The sequence below is a fragment of the Pleuronectes platessa genome, chromosome 9 (assembly GCF_947347685.1).
Source record: "Pleuronectes platessa chromosome 9, fPlePla1.1, whole genome shotgun sequence".
NCBI classification, from domain to species: domain Eukaryota; kingdom Metazoa; phylum Chordata; class Actinopteri; order Pleuronectiformes; family Pleuronectidae; genus Pleuronectes; species Pleuronectes platessa.
In genome coordinates this window covers 27,927,230-27,943,992 of record NC_070634.1, presented here as the reverse complement: position 1 = coordinate 27,943,992, position 16,763 = coordinate 27,927,230, and the positions used below count along the sequence as shown (strand labels likewise).

The following is a 16,763-nucleotide window of genomic DNA, read 5'->3' as shown; positions in this document are numbered from 1 at the left end:
AGATGAACAGATGCTTTGATTGGATGATGGTCGGCAGGCGTGTCCTCTGGAAGTCTTTACAAATGCGTTAATATCTGCTTTACTGTGTTGCTGTAAAAGTAGCGGTAGGTGGAGAAGAAGTCGAACATTAATACGATGAGTATTCTCTGTAGTTGTTCCCTCACTCGTCCATGTGTGCTCGGAGACGGAGACAGGACGGACGTGTGTCCACCCTGAGGGGCTGTTTAACGTTCTGTATTTACCTGTTGTTTCCACAGCATGTTTTCAATATGAAGAAAACCAAGAAGCTTTTAAAAACAAACGTGCAGGTCTGTCTTCAGGTCATCAAGACAGAAAGACACTCAGACGTTACACACGAGCTCAAATAGGAGTCAAAGTGTGTTTGTGAAATGATGAGATTCAAAGTCTGTGGTTGTTTCTCACATTGTTGTTTTCAGTCTGAAAATGTTCCTGACATGTTCCTCACATGTTCTGGAGGTTCTGGATGTGATAACATGTCCTGCAGCTTCCTGGTAAAGTGTCAGTGAGTCCATGTGAGAAACAGCAGCACGATGTCTGGTGTGTCAATCTGCCAGTGACTCTAGAGCCACAACAACTTATGGTTTCATCAATTCATGGATTGACATACAGCCGTGTGAGGAGCTCTTCAACATATCAACTCAAATAAATTCAACAAAATGAAATAAAATGTGACATTTAACAATTTTACACATTCACTGATTAGTTCACAGGTTTAAAGGTGATAGGAAACTTTCTGATCATCATTTCACAAACTTTTTTGATCTTATTGAAGCTCATGCCTGAAAGTTGAAGTTCTAAACTTTGCAGCCGTGTATTTTATACTCGGACAGATTGTTGGTGAAAATCCTTTTAACAGCCCCACGATGAAAACTGAGACGAACGGGGAATCAAGCTCCATCAAAAGGTCCCGAAGTTTGTCCCCGTCCCCGTCAGCGTCCTCGTTCACACCCGGCTGAGATCAGGCTCCTCATTAAATCACTGACTCAAGTTCTGCAGGTGAATCTGAACTCTCGGTTCTTTGAGTTCACTCAAAAACTGAATGTTGAACTTTTGATGGCTCATCATTCGGAGACTCCTCAGCCGACTGAGATCCTTTACATTCATTTGTTCTGTCTCTATCAGGTACATTGAGGGACTATGAGGGACTTCCCCTTTAATGTCTCACAAATCTGTCAGTACAACAAATTGTCAAATATTCATCATTGACTTAGGAAATATATGATTCTGTATTTATTCAATCTAAATAAATAGATCTCAGCCCTTTGTGTGTGAATGAGGCCGTGGAGGTGACGCTGTCATGTGAAAGAGGCAAAGCAACAGACGTGTTTCATTATATATGTTTTCATCTAATAAAGAGTGACGTGTTTCCTTACGCTGCCGTGTTGATCTCTTCAGACACAGTGAGGACGGGACTGAACCAGCACACTGCCTGGCTCCTTTCAACTGAGCAGGACACATGAAAACTGAGGCTCACACTTTTACATTTATCTCTTTTTCTGACTTTGCAGCATTTTTATATGTCTTATCAGATTTATACAGTTTGTTTCTGTGTTTTCTTGAGCTGAAGTCAGAAGATTATAAAACTCAAAATAGGGAAGGTGCATTTAAGGTGATGAGCAGCATAACAGCAAAAACACACACACTTTAGTTTGTACCTGAATGCAACACAAGAGTCTGTCAGTCCCAATGATCTGATTAGAAATGTGTGACACACACACACACACACACACACACACACACACACACACACACGTCAGAGAACAGTCAGCGAAGCCACCAGGCTGTAGAGTCATAGGGTTTGACCTTTGACCTTTTCCACATCTCTGTCCAGCTGCTCCCCCGCTGCCTTTAGCTCCTCCCTCTGTCGCAGCAGCCGACCTCGAGCTTCCTGCAGCCGCTCGTTCAGATCCAGGTACCGACGACACTGAAGGAACTTCATGTCCACGTCAGAGTCTGAGGAGCGGGACACGTCTGAGGAGACAGACAGAGGCAGGGGTTCACTACAGACAGGTGGTTCACTACAGACAGACAGGTGGTTCACTACAGACAGACAGACAGGTGGTTCACTACAGACAGACAGACAGACAGGTGGTTCACTACAGACAGACAGGTGGTTCACTACAGACAGACAGGTGGTTCACTACAGACAGACAGGTGGTTCACTACAGACAGACAGACAGGTGGTTCACTACAGACAGACAGACAGGTGGTTCACTACAGACAGACAGACAGGTGGTTCACTACTGACAGACAGACAGGTGGTTCACTACAGACAGACAGACAGACAGGTGGTTCACTACAGACAGACAGGTGGTTCACTACAGACAGACAGGTGGTTCACTACAGACAGACAGACAGGTGGTTCACTACAGACAGACAGGTGGTTCACTACAGACAGACAGGTGGTTCACTACAGACAGACAAACAGGTGGTTCACTACAGACAGGTGGTTCACTACAGACAGACAGACAGACAGACAGGTGGTTCACTACAGACAGGTGGTTCACTACAGACAGACAGGTGGTTCACTACAGACAGACAGACAGGTGGTTCACTACAGACAGGTGGTTCACTACAGACAGACAGACAGGTGGTCCACTACAGACAGGTGGTTCACTACAGACAGACAGACGGGTGGTTCACTACAGACAGGTGGTTCACTACAGACAGACAGGTGGTTCACTACAGACAGACAGACAGACGGGTGGTTCACTACAGACAGGTGGTTCACTACAGACAGACAGGTGGTTCACTACAGACAGAGGCAGGGGTTCACTACAGACAGGTGGTTCACTACAGACAGACGGGTGGTTCACTACAGACAGGTGGTTCACTACAGACAGACGGGTGGTTCACTACAGACAGACGGGTGGTTCACTACAGACAGACAGACAGACAGGTGGTTCACTACAGACAGACAGACAGGTGGTTCACTACAGACAGACAGACAGGTGGTTCACTATAGATAGACAGACAGGTGGTTCACTACTGACAGACAGACAGACAGGTGGTTCACTACAGACAGACAGACAGGTGGTTCACTACAGACAGACAGACAGGTGGTTCACTACAGACAGACAGACAGACAGGTGGTTCACTACAGACAGACAGACAGACAGACAGGTGGTTCACTACAGACAGACAGACAGGTGGTTCACTACAGACAGGTGGTTCACTACAGACAGACAGACAGGTGGTTCACTACAGACAGGTGGTTCACTATAGACAGACAGGTGGTTCACTACAGACAGACAGACAGGTGGTTCACTACAGACAGACAGACAGGTGGTTCACTACTGACAGACAGGTGGTTCACTACAGACAGACAGGTGGTTCACTACAGACAGACAGGTGGTTCACTACAGACAGACAGGTGGTTCACTACAGACAGACAGACAGGTGGTTCACTACAGACAGACAGGTGGTTAACTACAGACAGACAGACAGGTGGTTCACTACAGACAGGTGGTTCACTACAGACATACAGACAGGTGGTTCACTACAGACAGACAGACAGGTGGTTCACTACAGACAGGTGGTTCACTACAGACAGACAGACAGGTGGTCCACTACAGACAGGTGGTTCACTACAGACAGACAGACGGGTGGTTCACTACAGACAGGTGGTTCACTACAGACAGACAGGTGGTTCACTACAGACAGACAGACAGACGGGTGGTTCACTACAGACAGGTGGTTCACTACAGACAGACAGGTGGTTCACTACAGACAGAGGCAGGGGTTCACTACAGACAGGTGGTTCACTACAGACAGACAGACGGGTGGTTCACTACAGACAGGTGGTTCACTACAGACAGACAGGTGGTTCACTACAGACAGACAGGTGGTTCACTACAGACAGACAGACAGACAGGTGGTTCACTACTGACAGACAGACAGGTGGTTCACTACTGACAGACAGACAGACAGGTGGTTCACTACTGACAGACAGACAGACAGGTGGTTCACTACTGACAGACAGACAGACAGGTGGTTCACTACTGACAGACAGACAGGTGGTTCACTACTGACAGACAGACAGGTGGTTCACTACTGACAGACAGACAGGTGGTTCACTACTGACAGACAGACAGGTGGTTCACTACTGACAGACAGACAGGTGGTTCACTACTGACAGACAGACAGGTGGTTCACTACAGATAGACAGACAGGTGGTTCACTACAGATAGACAGACAGGTGGTTCACTACTGACAGACAGACAGACAGGTGGTTCACTACAGACAGACAGGTGGTTCACTACAGACAGACAGACAGGTGGTTCACTACAGACAGACAGACAGGTGGTTCACTACTGACAGACAGACAGGTGGTTCACTACTGACAGACAGACAGACAGGTGGTTCACTACAGACAGACAGACAGGTGGTTCACTACAGACAGGTGGTTCACTACAGACAGACAGACAGGTGGTTCACTACAGACAGGTGGTTCACTACAGACAGACAGACGGGTGGTTCACTACAGACAGGTGGTTCACTACAGACAGACAGGTGGTTCACTACAGACAGACAGACGGGTGGTTCACTACAGACAGGTGGTTCACTACAGACAGACAGGTGGTTCACTACAGACAGAGGCAGGGGTTCACTACAGACAGGTGGTTCACTACAGACAGACAGACGGGTGGTTCACTACAGACAGGTGGTTCACTACAGACAGACAGGTGGTTCACTACATACAGACAGACAGACAGGTGGTTAACTACAGACAGACAGACAGGTGGTTCACTACTGACAGACAGACAGACAGGTGGTTCACTACAGATAGACAGACAGGTGGTTCACTACAGACAGACAGGTGGTTCACTACTGACAGACAGACAGACAGGTGGTTCACTACAGACAGACAGGTGGTTCACTACAGACAGACAGGTGGTTAACTACAGACAGACAGACAGGTGGTTCACTACTGACAGACAGACAGACAGGTGGTTCACTACAGACAGACAGACAGGTGGTTCACTACAGACAGACAGACAGACAGGTGGTTCACTACAGACAGACAGACAGGTGGTTCACTACAGACAGACAGGTGGTTAACTACAGACAAACAGACGGGTGGTTCACTACAGACAGACAGACAGGTGGTTAACTACAGACAGACAGACAGACAGGTGGTTCACTACAGACAGACAGACAGGTGGTTCACTACAGACAGACAGACAGACAGGTGGTTCACTACAGACAGACAGACAGGTGGTTCACTACAGACAGACAGGTGGTTAACTACAGACAAACAGACGGGTGGTTCACTACAGACAGACAGACAGGTGGTTCACTACAGACAGACAGACAGACAGGTGGTTCACTACAGACAGACAGACAGGTGGTTAACTACAGACAGACAGACGGATGGACAGACGTTGGACGGGCCCAGGTGGACTCACCCTGTCCACTCTGCTCCAGGACACTGAACACTGGGTCGCTGGGTGCAGTTCTGTTGATGTCCTCCAGGATCTGGTCCACAGTGGGGGGGTCAGGACGGCTGGGCAGAACCACCCTCTTCTTGTTTTTATTCATGACGGGGACCCTCGGACACACAGACCTGAACCCACAGGAAACAGAACCCTGTGACACCAAATACCCAGAATGCAACGAGAAGCTCCAGACTTCTGTATATGTATCTATTAAATTAACTTTCAATGATTTGTCCTGAACGTTTATTTGTGTCTGAACAGGGATTTAATTCAATCCTAGAAATTCAACGACTCGTTCTTCAATTCGGAAGAAAACGAATCTACCAGAATTTATCAGAACAGAGTTTATACGAGCTTGACATGTTGCTAAGTGCTGGAGGCTAACTGAGGAAGCTAGCTACACCAGTGTGCACGTGGACACGAGTCAAAGTCCAGTCCAACATGTCTGAGCCGAACTGAACCAGATCCTCATCTTATTGATAAGAGGTCGCAGATGAAGATGAGAGATGGCGTCACGTCTGGAACGCAGCTGCTGTGTGTGAACGGGCTTCCTGCTCTGCGGCGTCAGAGCCCCGGGGCCGGTGGGGCCGGTCTCACCGTGTCGTGTCCCTGCGGAGCTCCGTGGTCGCTCGGTGGATCTGCGGGGATTTGAACCGGATTCACGGAAACAAAAAAACGAAAACACGCAGATTCCGCAGAAAAACTACAAACGTGTCGAAAACAAACCGCAGTTGAGCTTAGACCCGCCCCCTAACTGGCCTTTGATTGGCGAGTGCTCCCCACCATGATGACGTCTACAGCGGCGCCCTCCGATGACGGCATAATTCCTCGACAGGATAAGTAGCTAACTGACGGACGAACCCCGGAGCAGCGGAGCGACCGTCACCGGGATCATCTCCACGGGAAAGATCGTTGGTAAGAGAACCGTGTCACCGCAACAGACCGGGGGCGTCACAGGTTCGAGTTCCCGGCTCCACCTTCACAGTTACCGGGACGCGACGCTAGCTAGCTGTTAGCATCGTGTCGCTGGGGCTTGGAGCACGTCACGCCAATGTCCTTTCAAAACTTTGAACATAGACCAGATATTTGAGTCTGATGTGAATCCTGCGTCCGTCAGAAGTAACGTGCGTGTGTGTAATACGCGTGCACAAGCCGCTGTGTGATTCGGCTCAGGTGTCACACCGGAAACATGAACTTTTACACAGTCACAGCTGTTCTGACAGCTACATGAATGACTGACTCACATCATAGAGCAGTGGTTCGAGTCCCGGTGTGTGTAGATGAGTTCACACCCGATGAGTCACGTGTGAGCCCGATGCAGGGTCTCAACCTGTCCCCGTGTCCCTGTCCCTTCCTGCCGATCTGAGCCAGAGACAAAGATCTGAGCCTTTTAAACGTGACTTTCTCAAATAGACACATGAAGAGGTGTTGACATGCTAGCATGCTAAGCTAAAACAAACTGTAGTTGATAGAAAACGACAGTAGTTTGAGGAGTCCCTTCAGTGATCTGCTCGTTATCAGTAGGTCGTTTCATTGTGATTAATGTGTTCAAATAGCGAGTGTTAGCTGATAGCTGTTAGCATCCCTGCAGAATGTTCTCCAGGCTAATGCTACATGTAGCTGCTTAAACTGAGGGAAACGTCAGTGAGCTTCTGAACCACCTGACCACCACCAGAGCTCAAGCCTCCACCAGGCTTTTCACCCCGGTCCACTTGTCTGTTGCTTGGTGAAGGAAGAACACATTGAATTTAGGTTCAGGTCCAGGATTTGTTTTTCTCTTTCTTTGAAATTGTGTGATTCAGAGATCATGATGAAGAAACAACACATTGAGGGACCAGATATTTATGAGTGTGTGTAGTTTGGTGCAGCTTGATTGAGTTGAAGGGTTTGTTGTTGGAGGCATGAGCTCGACTGTGCGGTGTTGTAACATGATGATTCAGACTGTGTGTGTGTAGATGTACATGATTCCGACTCGGACATGAGTCATAATGTATCTGGAAGCTGTGTGACATGTATCATGACATCACCATGCTCAGGAACAGCCACTTGCTCTTGCTGTTATTTGCAGGGTCTCCCTCCCTCAGTGAATCCAGAGAGGTCTGAGCCTCCGTCACCATGACAGACAACAAGCGCCTCGCCTTCTCCATCATCCAGTTCCTCCACGACCAGCTCCGGTCCGGGGACCTGACGTCCAGCGCCCAGGAGAGTCTGGAGGGTGAGTCCTCCTGACTGTCCATTCACGGGACTGAACAGGACAAAGTGTATTGTTGTTGTGGGCTCTGCTTCTGTAGCGACTGACGAGCTACTGGGGGGGGGGGGGGGGGGTTTGGCAGCAGCACGTTCAGCTTGTGTGTTTCTTCCTGTTTAAACCATCTGGTCGCTCTACAGTTGCTGTTCAGTGTTTGGAGACAGCGTTCGATGTGTCGACCGATGACCAGAGCCTCGCTGTCCCCATGACGCTACCGGAGATCTTCGCCTCCGCCACAGTGAAGGTAGAGTCAGAGCTTCTTCAGGGTGAGGACATGAAGAGTCAAGCTTTCAGGTTCTGAGTGCTTCTTTCTGTTTGTGTGTTTGTGTGTTTGTGTCAGTTTCCAGCTCAGTCGCAGGTCAACAACAACTCCACCTCAAACTCCATTAGTGAGGAACAGAGAGAAGAGGCTGAGAGACTGAAAACCGACGGTAAGACGAGGACCAGGTGTCTGTGACCACAAAGCAAATCACAGACATGTTTTAAAAACAGCTGCAGTTTCTCCTCTTGCTTTTATTACATTTTCCAGTAATCAGTCGCTTTTTGTCTCTGGATTCAGGTAACGACCAAATGAAGGTCGACAACTTTGCAGCTGCTGTTGAGTTTTACTCGAAGGCCATCGCCATCAACCATCAGAACGCCGTCTACTACTGCAACAGGTCGGCACGGGGCACCTCTGTGTCTGCCAAGCTTCCAGAGACACAGTTCATGTTTTTAGCTCTAACTTAAATATGAAATATGAACATATGAAGATGCTCTGGATTAAAAAACAAAAATTCTGATCTTGATGTGATAATTTCAATTTCCCTGTGCAGAGCTGCAGCGTACAGTAAACTGGGGAACTATGCTGGAGCCGTGCAGGACTGTGAGCAGGCCATCAGCATCGACCCCAGCTACAGTAAAGCCTACGGGAGGATGGGGTGAGAGGAATGCTCAGGGGATCCAGACCCAACGCTGGCCCGTCTCTTCACATGTTTCCTGACGTGTTGTCGTGTCGTTTCAGTTTGGCTCTGGCGAGTCTCAACAAACACACAGAAGCAGCGACTTTCTATAAAAAAGCTCTGGAGCTCGACCCCGACAACGACACGTACAAAACCAACCTGAAGATCGCAGAGGAGAAGATGGACACGTCCAGTCCGGTGAGAGGAGACGACACCAAGTGTTTGTGAGCAGCGGGTTTCTGACAGATGTTGTATTCATGTGTCTGTGTCCTCTCTCAGACAGCAGGGATGGGTGGAGTGGACCTGGCTGGTTTGCTCAGTAACCCCGGCTTCATGAACATGGTGAGAACTCTCTGGTTCTGTCAAAGCTACGATATTCACAGGGACGTCCGTCTCGTGGGTTCGGGGGGGGGGGGGGGGGGGGGGGTAGTAACCTGAACCACACAAATCCACCAAACTCAGAATTCTTCATATTTTAAAGTTTCCTGCTGAATATTGGAGATAAACTCTGGTTGTTAATAACTTCAGAGTGTTTTTAGCTGATCTCAGTTCAGCTTCACTCTTCAGCTGGTTGTGTCAGTGACTCTCAGTCAGTTGTTCTCTCAGGAGATGGAACCCACTCAGCAGAGTCACAGAGAACAGACTCAAGTTCACACTACACATCAGACTCACTTTCATCAAACTGATCAGTTAAGGTGTTCTGTCGTTATTTCTTTGTTAAATCTGTGGGAATCAGCTTTTTAATTTCAGCTCAGCCTCTAAACGTGTGTGTGTTGACGACACCAGCTGATTGTTGTCACATGATGTCTGAGCTGCAGTGGAGTTGATGAAGATGTTTGCAGATTATTGACGGAGTGTTTGTCTCTGCAGGCGTCGTCTCTCATGAACAACCCTCAGGTTCAGCAAATGTAAGTTTGTTTTCTCCTCTAATTGCTCATTTTTACCTTTTACATTACAATACATTTAGCTGATTCCTTTATCCAAAGCGACTCACAATATGTGCTTCAGGGAACAAACCCAGAACAACAAGAATCATGTGAACACAATAGCTACAAAACAGCCAAACTACAAAGTGCTACATGTCAATGCAACTTGACTTAGACATCATGTCCTTCACCGAGGTGTGAAGACAAGTGTCTTAGTCTGGAGGAAGATGTGTAGACAGTCGGGATGTTGTTGAGTGGCAGCTGTCCCTCGCAGTTAGGGAGCAGCTGATTGGTCGATGCAGAGTCAATCATCAATCAATCAAATTCTATTTGTAGATCCCATATTCACAAATCCCAGTTTGTCTCAAAGTCTTTAACGAGGTGAGACGTCCTCTGTTCTTCAGCAAGAGTCAAACTACTGAAACCTTCAACAGGTGGAGAAGGTAGAAACCTCAGAGACACATGTGAGGACCCGTCTCCCGGGACGGACACTAGTCCAACAGAGGACATCATAAAGATCAGAGTCTTTACAGCTTTGATTAGAATAAACAGTTTGTAGCAGAACTGAAGATCAATGACCTGATGGATTATTGTCAGTAATGGTCGAGTATCTGAGGAGACGTATTCTATATCAATCAGTCTTTATGTGATCATAGTCTCTGGTCAGCAACCAGCAAGATCATGATCCACCATCCAGATCGGATCCACTAGAGTCCACAGCCACTGTCCAGTGCCGCCAGTTAGGATCCATCTTCAGCTGCCACCTCGTCGTGGCTCAGCACCATTAGACTGGACCCGATCCGTTCACAGCACGGTACCAAGTACTGGTGTTCTGAAGTGGATGTGGGCAGCCACTGGCAGCCACTGGTAACCAGTGAAGGGAGCGAAGTCGATTTCTTCCTTTCGTGTTTCTCAAAGTTAACGTCTCGTCTGCTTGCTCTCGTCCAGGATGTCGGGGATGATGTCCGGAGCGTACGGCGGGATGGGGGGAGGCGGAGCAGGAGGCGGGGCAGGAGCTGGAGCAGGAGCTGGAGCAGGAGTTGGTCCAGGAATTGGAGCAGGAGTTGGTCCAGGAATTGGAGCAGGAGTTGATGCAGGAGGCGCAGCAGGAGTTGGAGCAGGAGCAGGAGCTGCAGTCCCTGGAGCAGCTGGATCTGGAGATTTATCAGGACTGATCCAGGCGTACGTACCTGACTCAGATGTTTCCCAGCATGCTCTCTGTCAGGTGGACGTGATTGGCTGATGTTCTTGTTGTTGTGGTTGCAGAGGTCAGCAGTTCGCTCAGCAGATGCAGCAGCAGAACCCCGAACTCATCGAACAGCTGAGGAGTCAAATCCGCAACCGAACGCCCAGCACAGGAAACGAGGAGCAGCCGTGACATCAGACATGGTAAATAAATAAATAAATAAAATCTCTTTAAAATATTCTGTGGAAATAGATTTCCTTAAAAACTGTTCCACTAGAGACGACCTTGAATGTGAAAACATCTTCGACAGATGGAAACCAGTGCTCATCTCACTTCCTGTCTCTGTTCCAGGTTGTGAGATTCTGGAGGAGATGAGCAGAACCTTTTTTCTTTCTGATCTGGATCATTAACGCTCGAAGGACTTGAAAGAGGGTTTTTTTCCGTCATTGAATAATTCCTGCATGAGAGAGAGGGTGGGGGGGGGCTCATTCAGGATCCACGTCACCAAAAACAACGGCCACTTCCTGTGGCGCTGTGTTTTATATGAAGAACCATGTGACTCAACACTTTGACATCAAACATTCAAATCTAATAAACTAAGCTCTGACAACAACAATGTCCCAGATGTTAAACAGTGTGTGTGTGTGTGTGTGTGTGTGTGTGTGTGTGTGTGTGTGTGTGTGTGTGTGTGTGTGTGTGTGTGTGTGTGTGTGTGTGTGTGTGTGTGTGTGTGTGTGTGTGTGTGTGTGTGTGTGTGTGTGTCAGTGTGTGTGTCACAGAGTTATTTAAACAGAGTTTGGAAATTAAAAAGAGCATCTCAACATTTGACATCATCTGTCTGGTGAGTTTTCTCTCCTTTCAAACAAATAATAAAAACTCACACACACGCACTGTTGTGAATATCAACGAATATGGATAATAACATTAAGGTATAATAGTAAGTGAAATGAAAACTAAATAATAAAAGATTTAGAATATGGGAAAAGATGGTGAATGTCTGTTTTGCATTTGAAGGTCTTCTGCTCAATTGAAGGTACCAGCAGGTGTTAGCAGATGTTCTCAGCCACCAGCAGGTGATGGGGACATAACATCAGTTGTGTATCTTACTGTCATCAAGAGTTTTGGTTGTAATCACAATACAAGCCGAACTCGACCTGAGGCTAAAGGTAAATCTGACTGGAGACTGGCTTGTACGGCAGCACTATGAAAGTACTATGAGCACCATGTTACCTGTTGAGATGTCATCACCTCTGTGTTTGTAAACTAAACAGTGTCCCAGTTTAGAACATAGGACAAGATGGAGAATATCCCTTGTATGTTCAATTAAAACCAACCACCAGTGGATGTTAACAGATGTTCGTGACCACCAGTGGATGTTAGGGATTGAGCGTCTGCAGGGTGTCGGACCAGAGCATCAGGTAAAAGGTGATGGGACTGGGAGGCCCACGTCCACCCACATCTCCCAGTCTGGGGCCTGATCCGACTGCCCACTCCCGGTCAGTGGAGGAGAACCTGTTCCCCTCACTGACAGAAGATCCTCTGAGCCTGAAGGCACCGGAAGCAGCTTCTGTTTCTAGTGTTGCTTTAGATTTTTACACATAAATACTCAAACCGTTTAAAAAAGAGCAGACATTTAAAATGAACTCTTTTCTGCTGCAGCTGTTTTTATTTTTATCATCTCGAAGTTTGAATCTGTTTCTGAGGTTTGGCTTTTTTAATCTTCATGGTTCCTCGTGGGTCTGAGGTGTTTTCTGTTAAACCTCATGTGGATGATCAAAGCTCTCAAACATTCCATGACTCAGCGAATCCAGGTTCCACAGGAGCAGGTGGAGAGTCAGTGTCACGTGGTCTCCACCCACTTGTGTGAATGTTTACCTTCTGAAGAAGTAAACACTTTATCTTCTCAAAATATTGAGCCAAACTGAAAAACCTGTTTTACTGAACCACATGTTTAATATTTACTAATAACTTTTGTATTTCCTACAAGTTAAACAACATTTCATGTCAAAAACAAATCGGATCATAGACATAAAAACATTAAAGAAAGCATCACTTCCTGGTATCCATCTCTGCCTACGTCATCAGAAAGCAGGTCAGAGCTCGTGACGGAGGCGGAAGTGTCTTCGTGCATCAGCGGAGCGGAGGCCCAGCGGACGGTGGCCCGGGCAGGTAAACAGTCCACGTCCGATTCCTGTTGTCGTGTTGGTCCCAGGTCTTTGATCAGTGTCAGTCACACAGATGTGCGCGGATGTTCTGCTGTGGCGGATCACTTCCGGTGTTAGCAGAGAAGCTAACGAGTGTTAGCGGTCAAGTTCTCCTCAGGCATCCGGGACGGACCGGAAGTGAGATCAATGATATCTGTGATGTAGTGAAATGATGTAAACCGAAGTGATGGAGATGAAGCTGATGAAGAATGAGAGAAACATGAAGTCACGTGATCCGTAGAAAGTTCAACTGTCACCATAGCGACTGGTTCTGACGCGTTAACCTTTTATTTTGAACGTCCTGACAGGAAGTGGATTTAATGCTCAGATGTGAACTTTACGTCACAAACAGAACCGGTTTATGACGTAAATAATAAAGATCTGAGTTTAGTGAGCCACGTTTCATTGATGTGAACTCTTAGTTAGTTAGCCGGTTAGTTAGATGATAAGTTAGTTAGCTGGTTAGTTTACTCAGCTACTGCTCCAGGGACAGTTGCATGCCACTTCTTCTTCCACCACATTTCAGAATAAAGTCTTTAATACTTGTAATCTGAATTATATTTATGTGACATTTTTATGCCTCAGTTCTCTAACTAACTGATACAGGTACAGCTGGTGATGTGGTCACGTTCAGAAAGGAGTTGGAAAGAAGAACCAGTGTGTGGAGACAATCCAACAAACATCTCTATACTTATACAAGATACTCACTCTCTCTCTCTGTGTTGTCCTCTCTCTCTCTCTCTCTTTTCTCTCTGTGTTGTTCTCTCTCTCTCTCTCTCTCTCTCTCTCTCTCTCTCTCTCTCTCTCTCTCTCTCTCTCAGCAGCGTCAGGATGCAGATCCTGGTGAAGAAGCTTCTCGGCCTGCTGGGATTATTCGGTCTCATGCTGGCCGGCATTCTGGTCCCAGTGCGCCTCCTGCTGGTCGACCAGGACAAGGCGCAGAGGTACAGGAGAGCTCTGTCTCTCTGTAACTCGTTCGGAGGAGGCGTGTTCCTCGCCACGTGCTTCAACGCTCTGCTGCCGGCCGTCAGAGACAAGGTAACTGTTCTAAAGTAGGACTTCTCGTTGTCCTGTAAGAAGACATGAGACAGTGTCCACCATTAGAGAGGTTTCATGAAACAACTTCTCATGTGGTTCTGAAACCTGGGCTCTAATACGGTTGACCTAAGTTCTGCCTGACTCTCAGTATCCAGGAGGGGGCGCTATGCCTCAGCCCTGTCTGTCACCAGTGAAACTAACACAAGAACACTTTGATTGTTATCTGACCCCGGATCTGTCTCCGTCTCCTCAGGTGGGGGACGTGTTCCGCCAGCTGCAGATCAGCAGTAATTATCCTGTGGCGGAGACGATGATGATGATCGGTTTCTTCCTCACTGTGTTTGTGGAACAGGCCGTCCTCACCTTCAAGAAGGACAAACCGTCCTTCATCGACCTGAAAACCTTCAACGCCGGAGGCTCTGAGGCCGGCAGCGACTCCGAGTACGAGACGCCCTTCATCAGCTCGGAGGGGGGGGTCACCGGAGGGGGGCCGGGGCGGCGCTCACCGCTCACATGGACACCGGCACGGACACTTCAACCCGGTGGAGCTTGCGGGGGCGAGGCCTCTGCGGCTCGTGAGCCTGGTCCTGGCTCTGTCGGCTCACTCGGTGTTTGAGGGCCTGGCGCTCGGCCTGCAGGACGACGGAGCCAAGCTGGACAGCCTCTTCCTGGGCGTGGCCGTGCACGAGACGCTGGCCGCTGTGGCCCTCGGTGTCAGCATGGCCAAGGCGTCGCAGGGCATGAAAGATGCTGCCAAGCTGGGAGTCACAGTCAGCCTGATGATCCCACTGGGCATGCTGGTAGGAATGGGCATCCAGTCGGCTCAGACGCTGGCGGGTAGCGTGGTGTCTGTGGTGCTGCAGGGCTTCGCAGCCGGTACCTTCCTGTTCGTCACCTTCTTCGAGATCCTGTCCCGAGAGCTGGAGGACAAACAGGACCGGCTCCTCAAGGTGCTCTTCCTAATCCTCGGATACACTGCGCTCGCCGCTCTCGTCTTTATCACGTGGTGACGGACAGGAAGTCACCGACTCAGACCACCATACCAAAGTAAACACTGTAGCTGCGTTCAGACTCTGGACTCCACAGTTCCCAGTTCCTTATTGGCCTCCTGGTGTTATGTTTGTATAAATTCAAGAGAATCCGATGTGAGAACAACAAGAGAGTTTGTGGTGATCAGAGCTGACGACGTGTCAGGTGATGTAAACATGATCACATGACCTCTGCAGCTGAGGTAACAGGTCACTTCCTGTGTGTGTCTGCTGCACCCGGGGCTGAACCATGAGGAGGATCTGATTCTGAACGAGTCTGAGCTGAAAACCTGAAGCTCTGTTGTTCAGCTGTGAAACTCTGGAGAAGCTCTGGAGACGATTCTCTGGATTCCATCTGCAGCTCATGTGTGAAAATGGCTTTAGAGGAACTGATATTATTTTGAAATCCACAATCATTTGGTCACATGTTCACATCCATCGTGAGAATCTGCTTTTAAATCTTTCCGTTTACATTTCCATTCCAGTTGTTTTCTTTTTTCCTGGTTTTGCTGGTGAGTTATTCTGTAAGTCACTTCATTCAGAGGTTTTAAATATTATAAATATTATAAATGTAATGGAGCCGGTCCTAGAAGAATTAATTTATTAAAACCTGCTGATAACAAACTTTAACACTGGGACCTGTCGGGATTCATCCATGTAACTTATTATTGGTGTATTTATTCATGTTGTGATCTCGTTTGTATTTCTGACTCAACTTCTTTGATATTACTGGAGAATTAAAGTGTCATAGTTACAAAACGTGTTTGTTTGATGTAAACAGTTGTAACTCTGAGTCGTTCTCCACTTCCTGTTCTGACCTCACGTTTCCTCTCGGCTGCAGCTGACCTGACACTCATGAATCTGATCCATGATGTTTGAGAGGAGGGGGGGGGGGGGGGGGGGTGAGATCAGGAGCTGGTCCAATCACTGGCCAGAAGTCAAAGACTGGATCTGTTCATCTGATTGGTCGAGTCAGCTTGTAGTCAGCAGTATATTTATTTATATTTAAAGTCCAGATTGTGGGGTTTATCGACGTGATCAGGCACCGTTGATAATATCTTTTAATAAGAAGGTTCCACACATGTGGATATAATACTGTAAACACATGTTTACGATTATCTGCTCATACAGAAGAGTTTAAAACCTCAAGTAAAAATCATCTTTTAACTTAAAATAATTATTGTGACATTTATCATGATAATTATCGATATCAAATGATATTTAATTCAATTCAATTTATTTATATATCATCAAACCATAATATATATTATCTCAAGGTGAAGACCCTATCCTGAACCACCATCTAGTGGACATCTGAGGAACTGCAGCGTTGCCGCTTTTGTGAAGGCAGAGAGGTCAGGGGCCCGGAGCTGAGACGGGCCCCGGGCCCCTGATGACATCAGGGTTATGATCGGATGGAGAATCTGTGCAGAAATTAGTTTTATTTTGGTTCAATTGGTGAAAACAGCCCGTTGATCATAATCCAAGATGAACGACCTGACGGATCCCCGAAGTGAAGCCAAATATTTGATATCGCCCCCTGGGGGCTGGCTGCAGCTCATACCTCCTCCACGTTAGCAGATGGGACATGGACCAAACCAAAATATGTTTCTGTCATTTCAGGTCGTTCTTATCTCACTGATGTTTGTTCAATGTTGTCATCTTTATGACACTACAGTCGTTCCTCCTCCTCCTCCTCTCTTCTCCTCATCTTCCTCCTCCTCTCTTCTCCT

General features: G+C 47.6%; 3 protein-coding genes across 3 annotated transcripts; 2 read left to right on the top strand and 1 right to left on the bottom strand.

The window, feature by feature from the left end:
• Positions 1 to 1,223: 1,223 nt before the first annotated feature.
• c9h19orf25 (chromosome 9 C19orf25 homolog) lies at positions 1,224 to 6,231 on the bottom strand. Its single transcript, XM_053431378.1, has 3 exons — positions 6,057 to 6,231; positions 5,430 to 5,587; positions 1,224 to 1,992 (listed from the first exon to the last, which is right to left on the bottom strand). The coding sequence occupies exons 2-3, from the start codon at positions 5,560 to 5,562 to the stop codon at positions 1,811 to 1,813; spliced, it is 315 nt and encodes a 104-aa protein (XP_053287353.1). The 5' UTR covers positions 5,563 to 5,587; positions 6,057 to 6,231; the 3' UTR covers positions 1,224 to 1,810.
• Positions 6,232 to 6,248: 17 nt separating this feature from the next.
• On the top strand, positions 6,249 to 11,588 carry sgta (small glutamine rich tetratricopeptide repeat co-chaperone alpha). Its single transcript, XM_053431377.1, has 12 exons — positions 6,249 to 6,374; positions 7,528 to 7,674; positions 7,848 to 7,951; positions 8,048 to 8,138; positions 8,267 to 8,366; positions 8,523 to 8,627; positions 8,711 to 8,846; positions 8,928 to 8,990; positions 9,519 to 9,556; positions 10,523 to 10,756; positions 10,841 to 10,963; positions 11,112 to 11,588. Exons 2-11 carry the CDS (start codon positions 7,575 to 7,577, stop codon positions 10,950 to 10,952), a joined length of 1,083 nt encoding a protein of 360 aa, XP_053287352.1. The 5' UTR covers positions 6,249 to 6,374; positions 7,528 to 7,574; the 3' UTR covers positions 10,953 to 10,963; positions 11,112 to 11,588.
• Positions 11,589 to 12,862: 1,274 nt separating this feature from the next.
• Positions 12,863 to 15,789, top strand: LOC128447978 (zinc transporter ZIP3-like). The gene is given in 4 exon segments (XM_053430454.1): positions 12,863 to 12,929; positions 13,786 to 14,002; positions 14,256 to 14,500; positions 14,502 to 15,789. Coding segments are annotated over 3 exon segments (963 nt in total). The 5' UTR covers positions 12,863 to 12,929; positions 13,786 to 13,795; the 3' UTR covers positions 15,013 to 15,789.
• The last annotated feature ends 974 nt before the right edge of the window (positions 15,790 to 16,763 follow it).

Excerpts from the sequence above, each read along its gene's own strand:
- c9h19orf25 (XM_053431378.1), bottom strand. The coding sequence starts at position 5,562 with ATGAATAAAAACAAGAAGAGGGTGGTTCTGCCCAGCCGTCCTGACCCC. Across the intron at positions 1,993-5,429 it reads CCTGGAGCAGAGTGGACAGG|ACGTGTCCCGCTCCTCAGAC; the intron begins GTGAGTCCACCT and ends CTGTCTCCTCAG.
- sgta (XM_053431377.1), top strand. The coding sequence starts at position 7,575 with ATGACAGACAACAAGCGCCTCGCCTTCTCCATCATCCAGTTCCTCCAC. Across the intron at positions 8,847-8,927 it reads AGATGGACACGTCCAGTCCG|ACAGCAGGGATGGGTGGAGT; the intron begins GTGAGAGGAGAC and ends GTCCTCTCTCAG. Across the intron at positions 10,757-10,840 it reads TTATCAGGACTGATCCAGGC|AGGTCAGCAGTTCGCTCAGC; the intron begins GTACGTACCTGA and ends TTGTGGTTGCAG.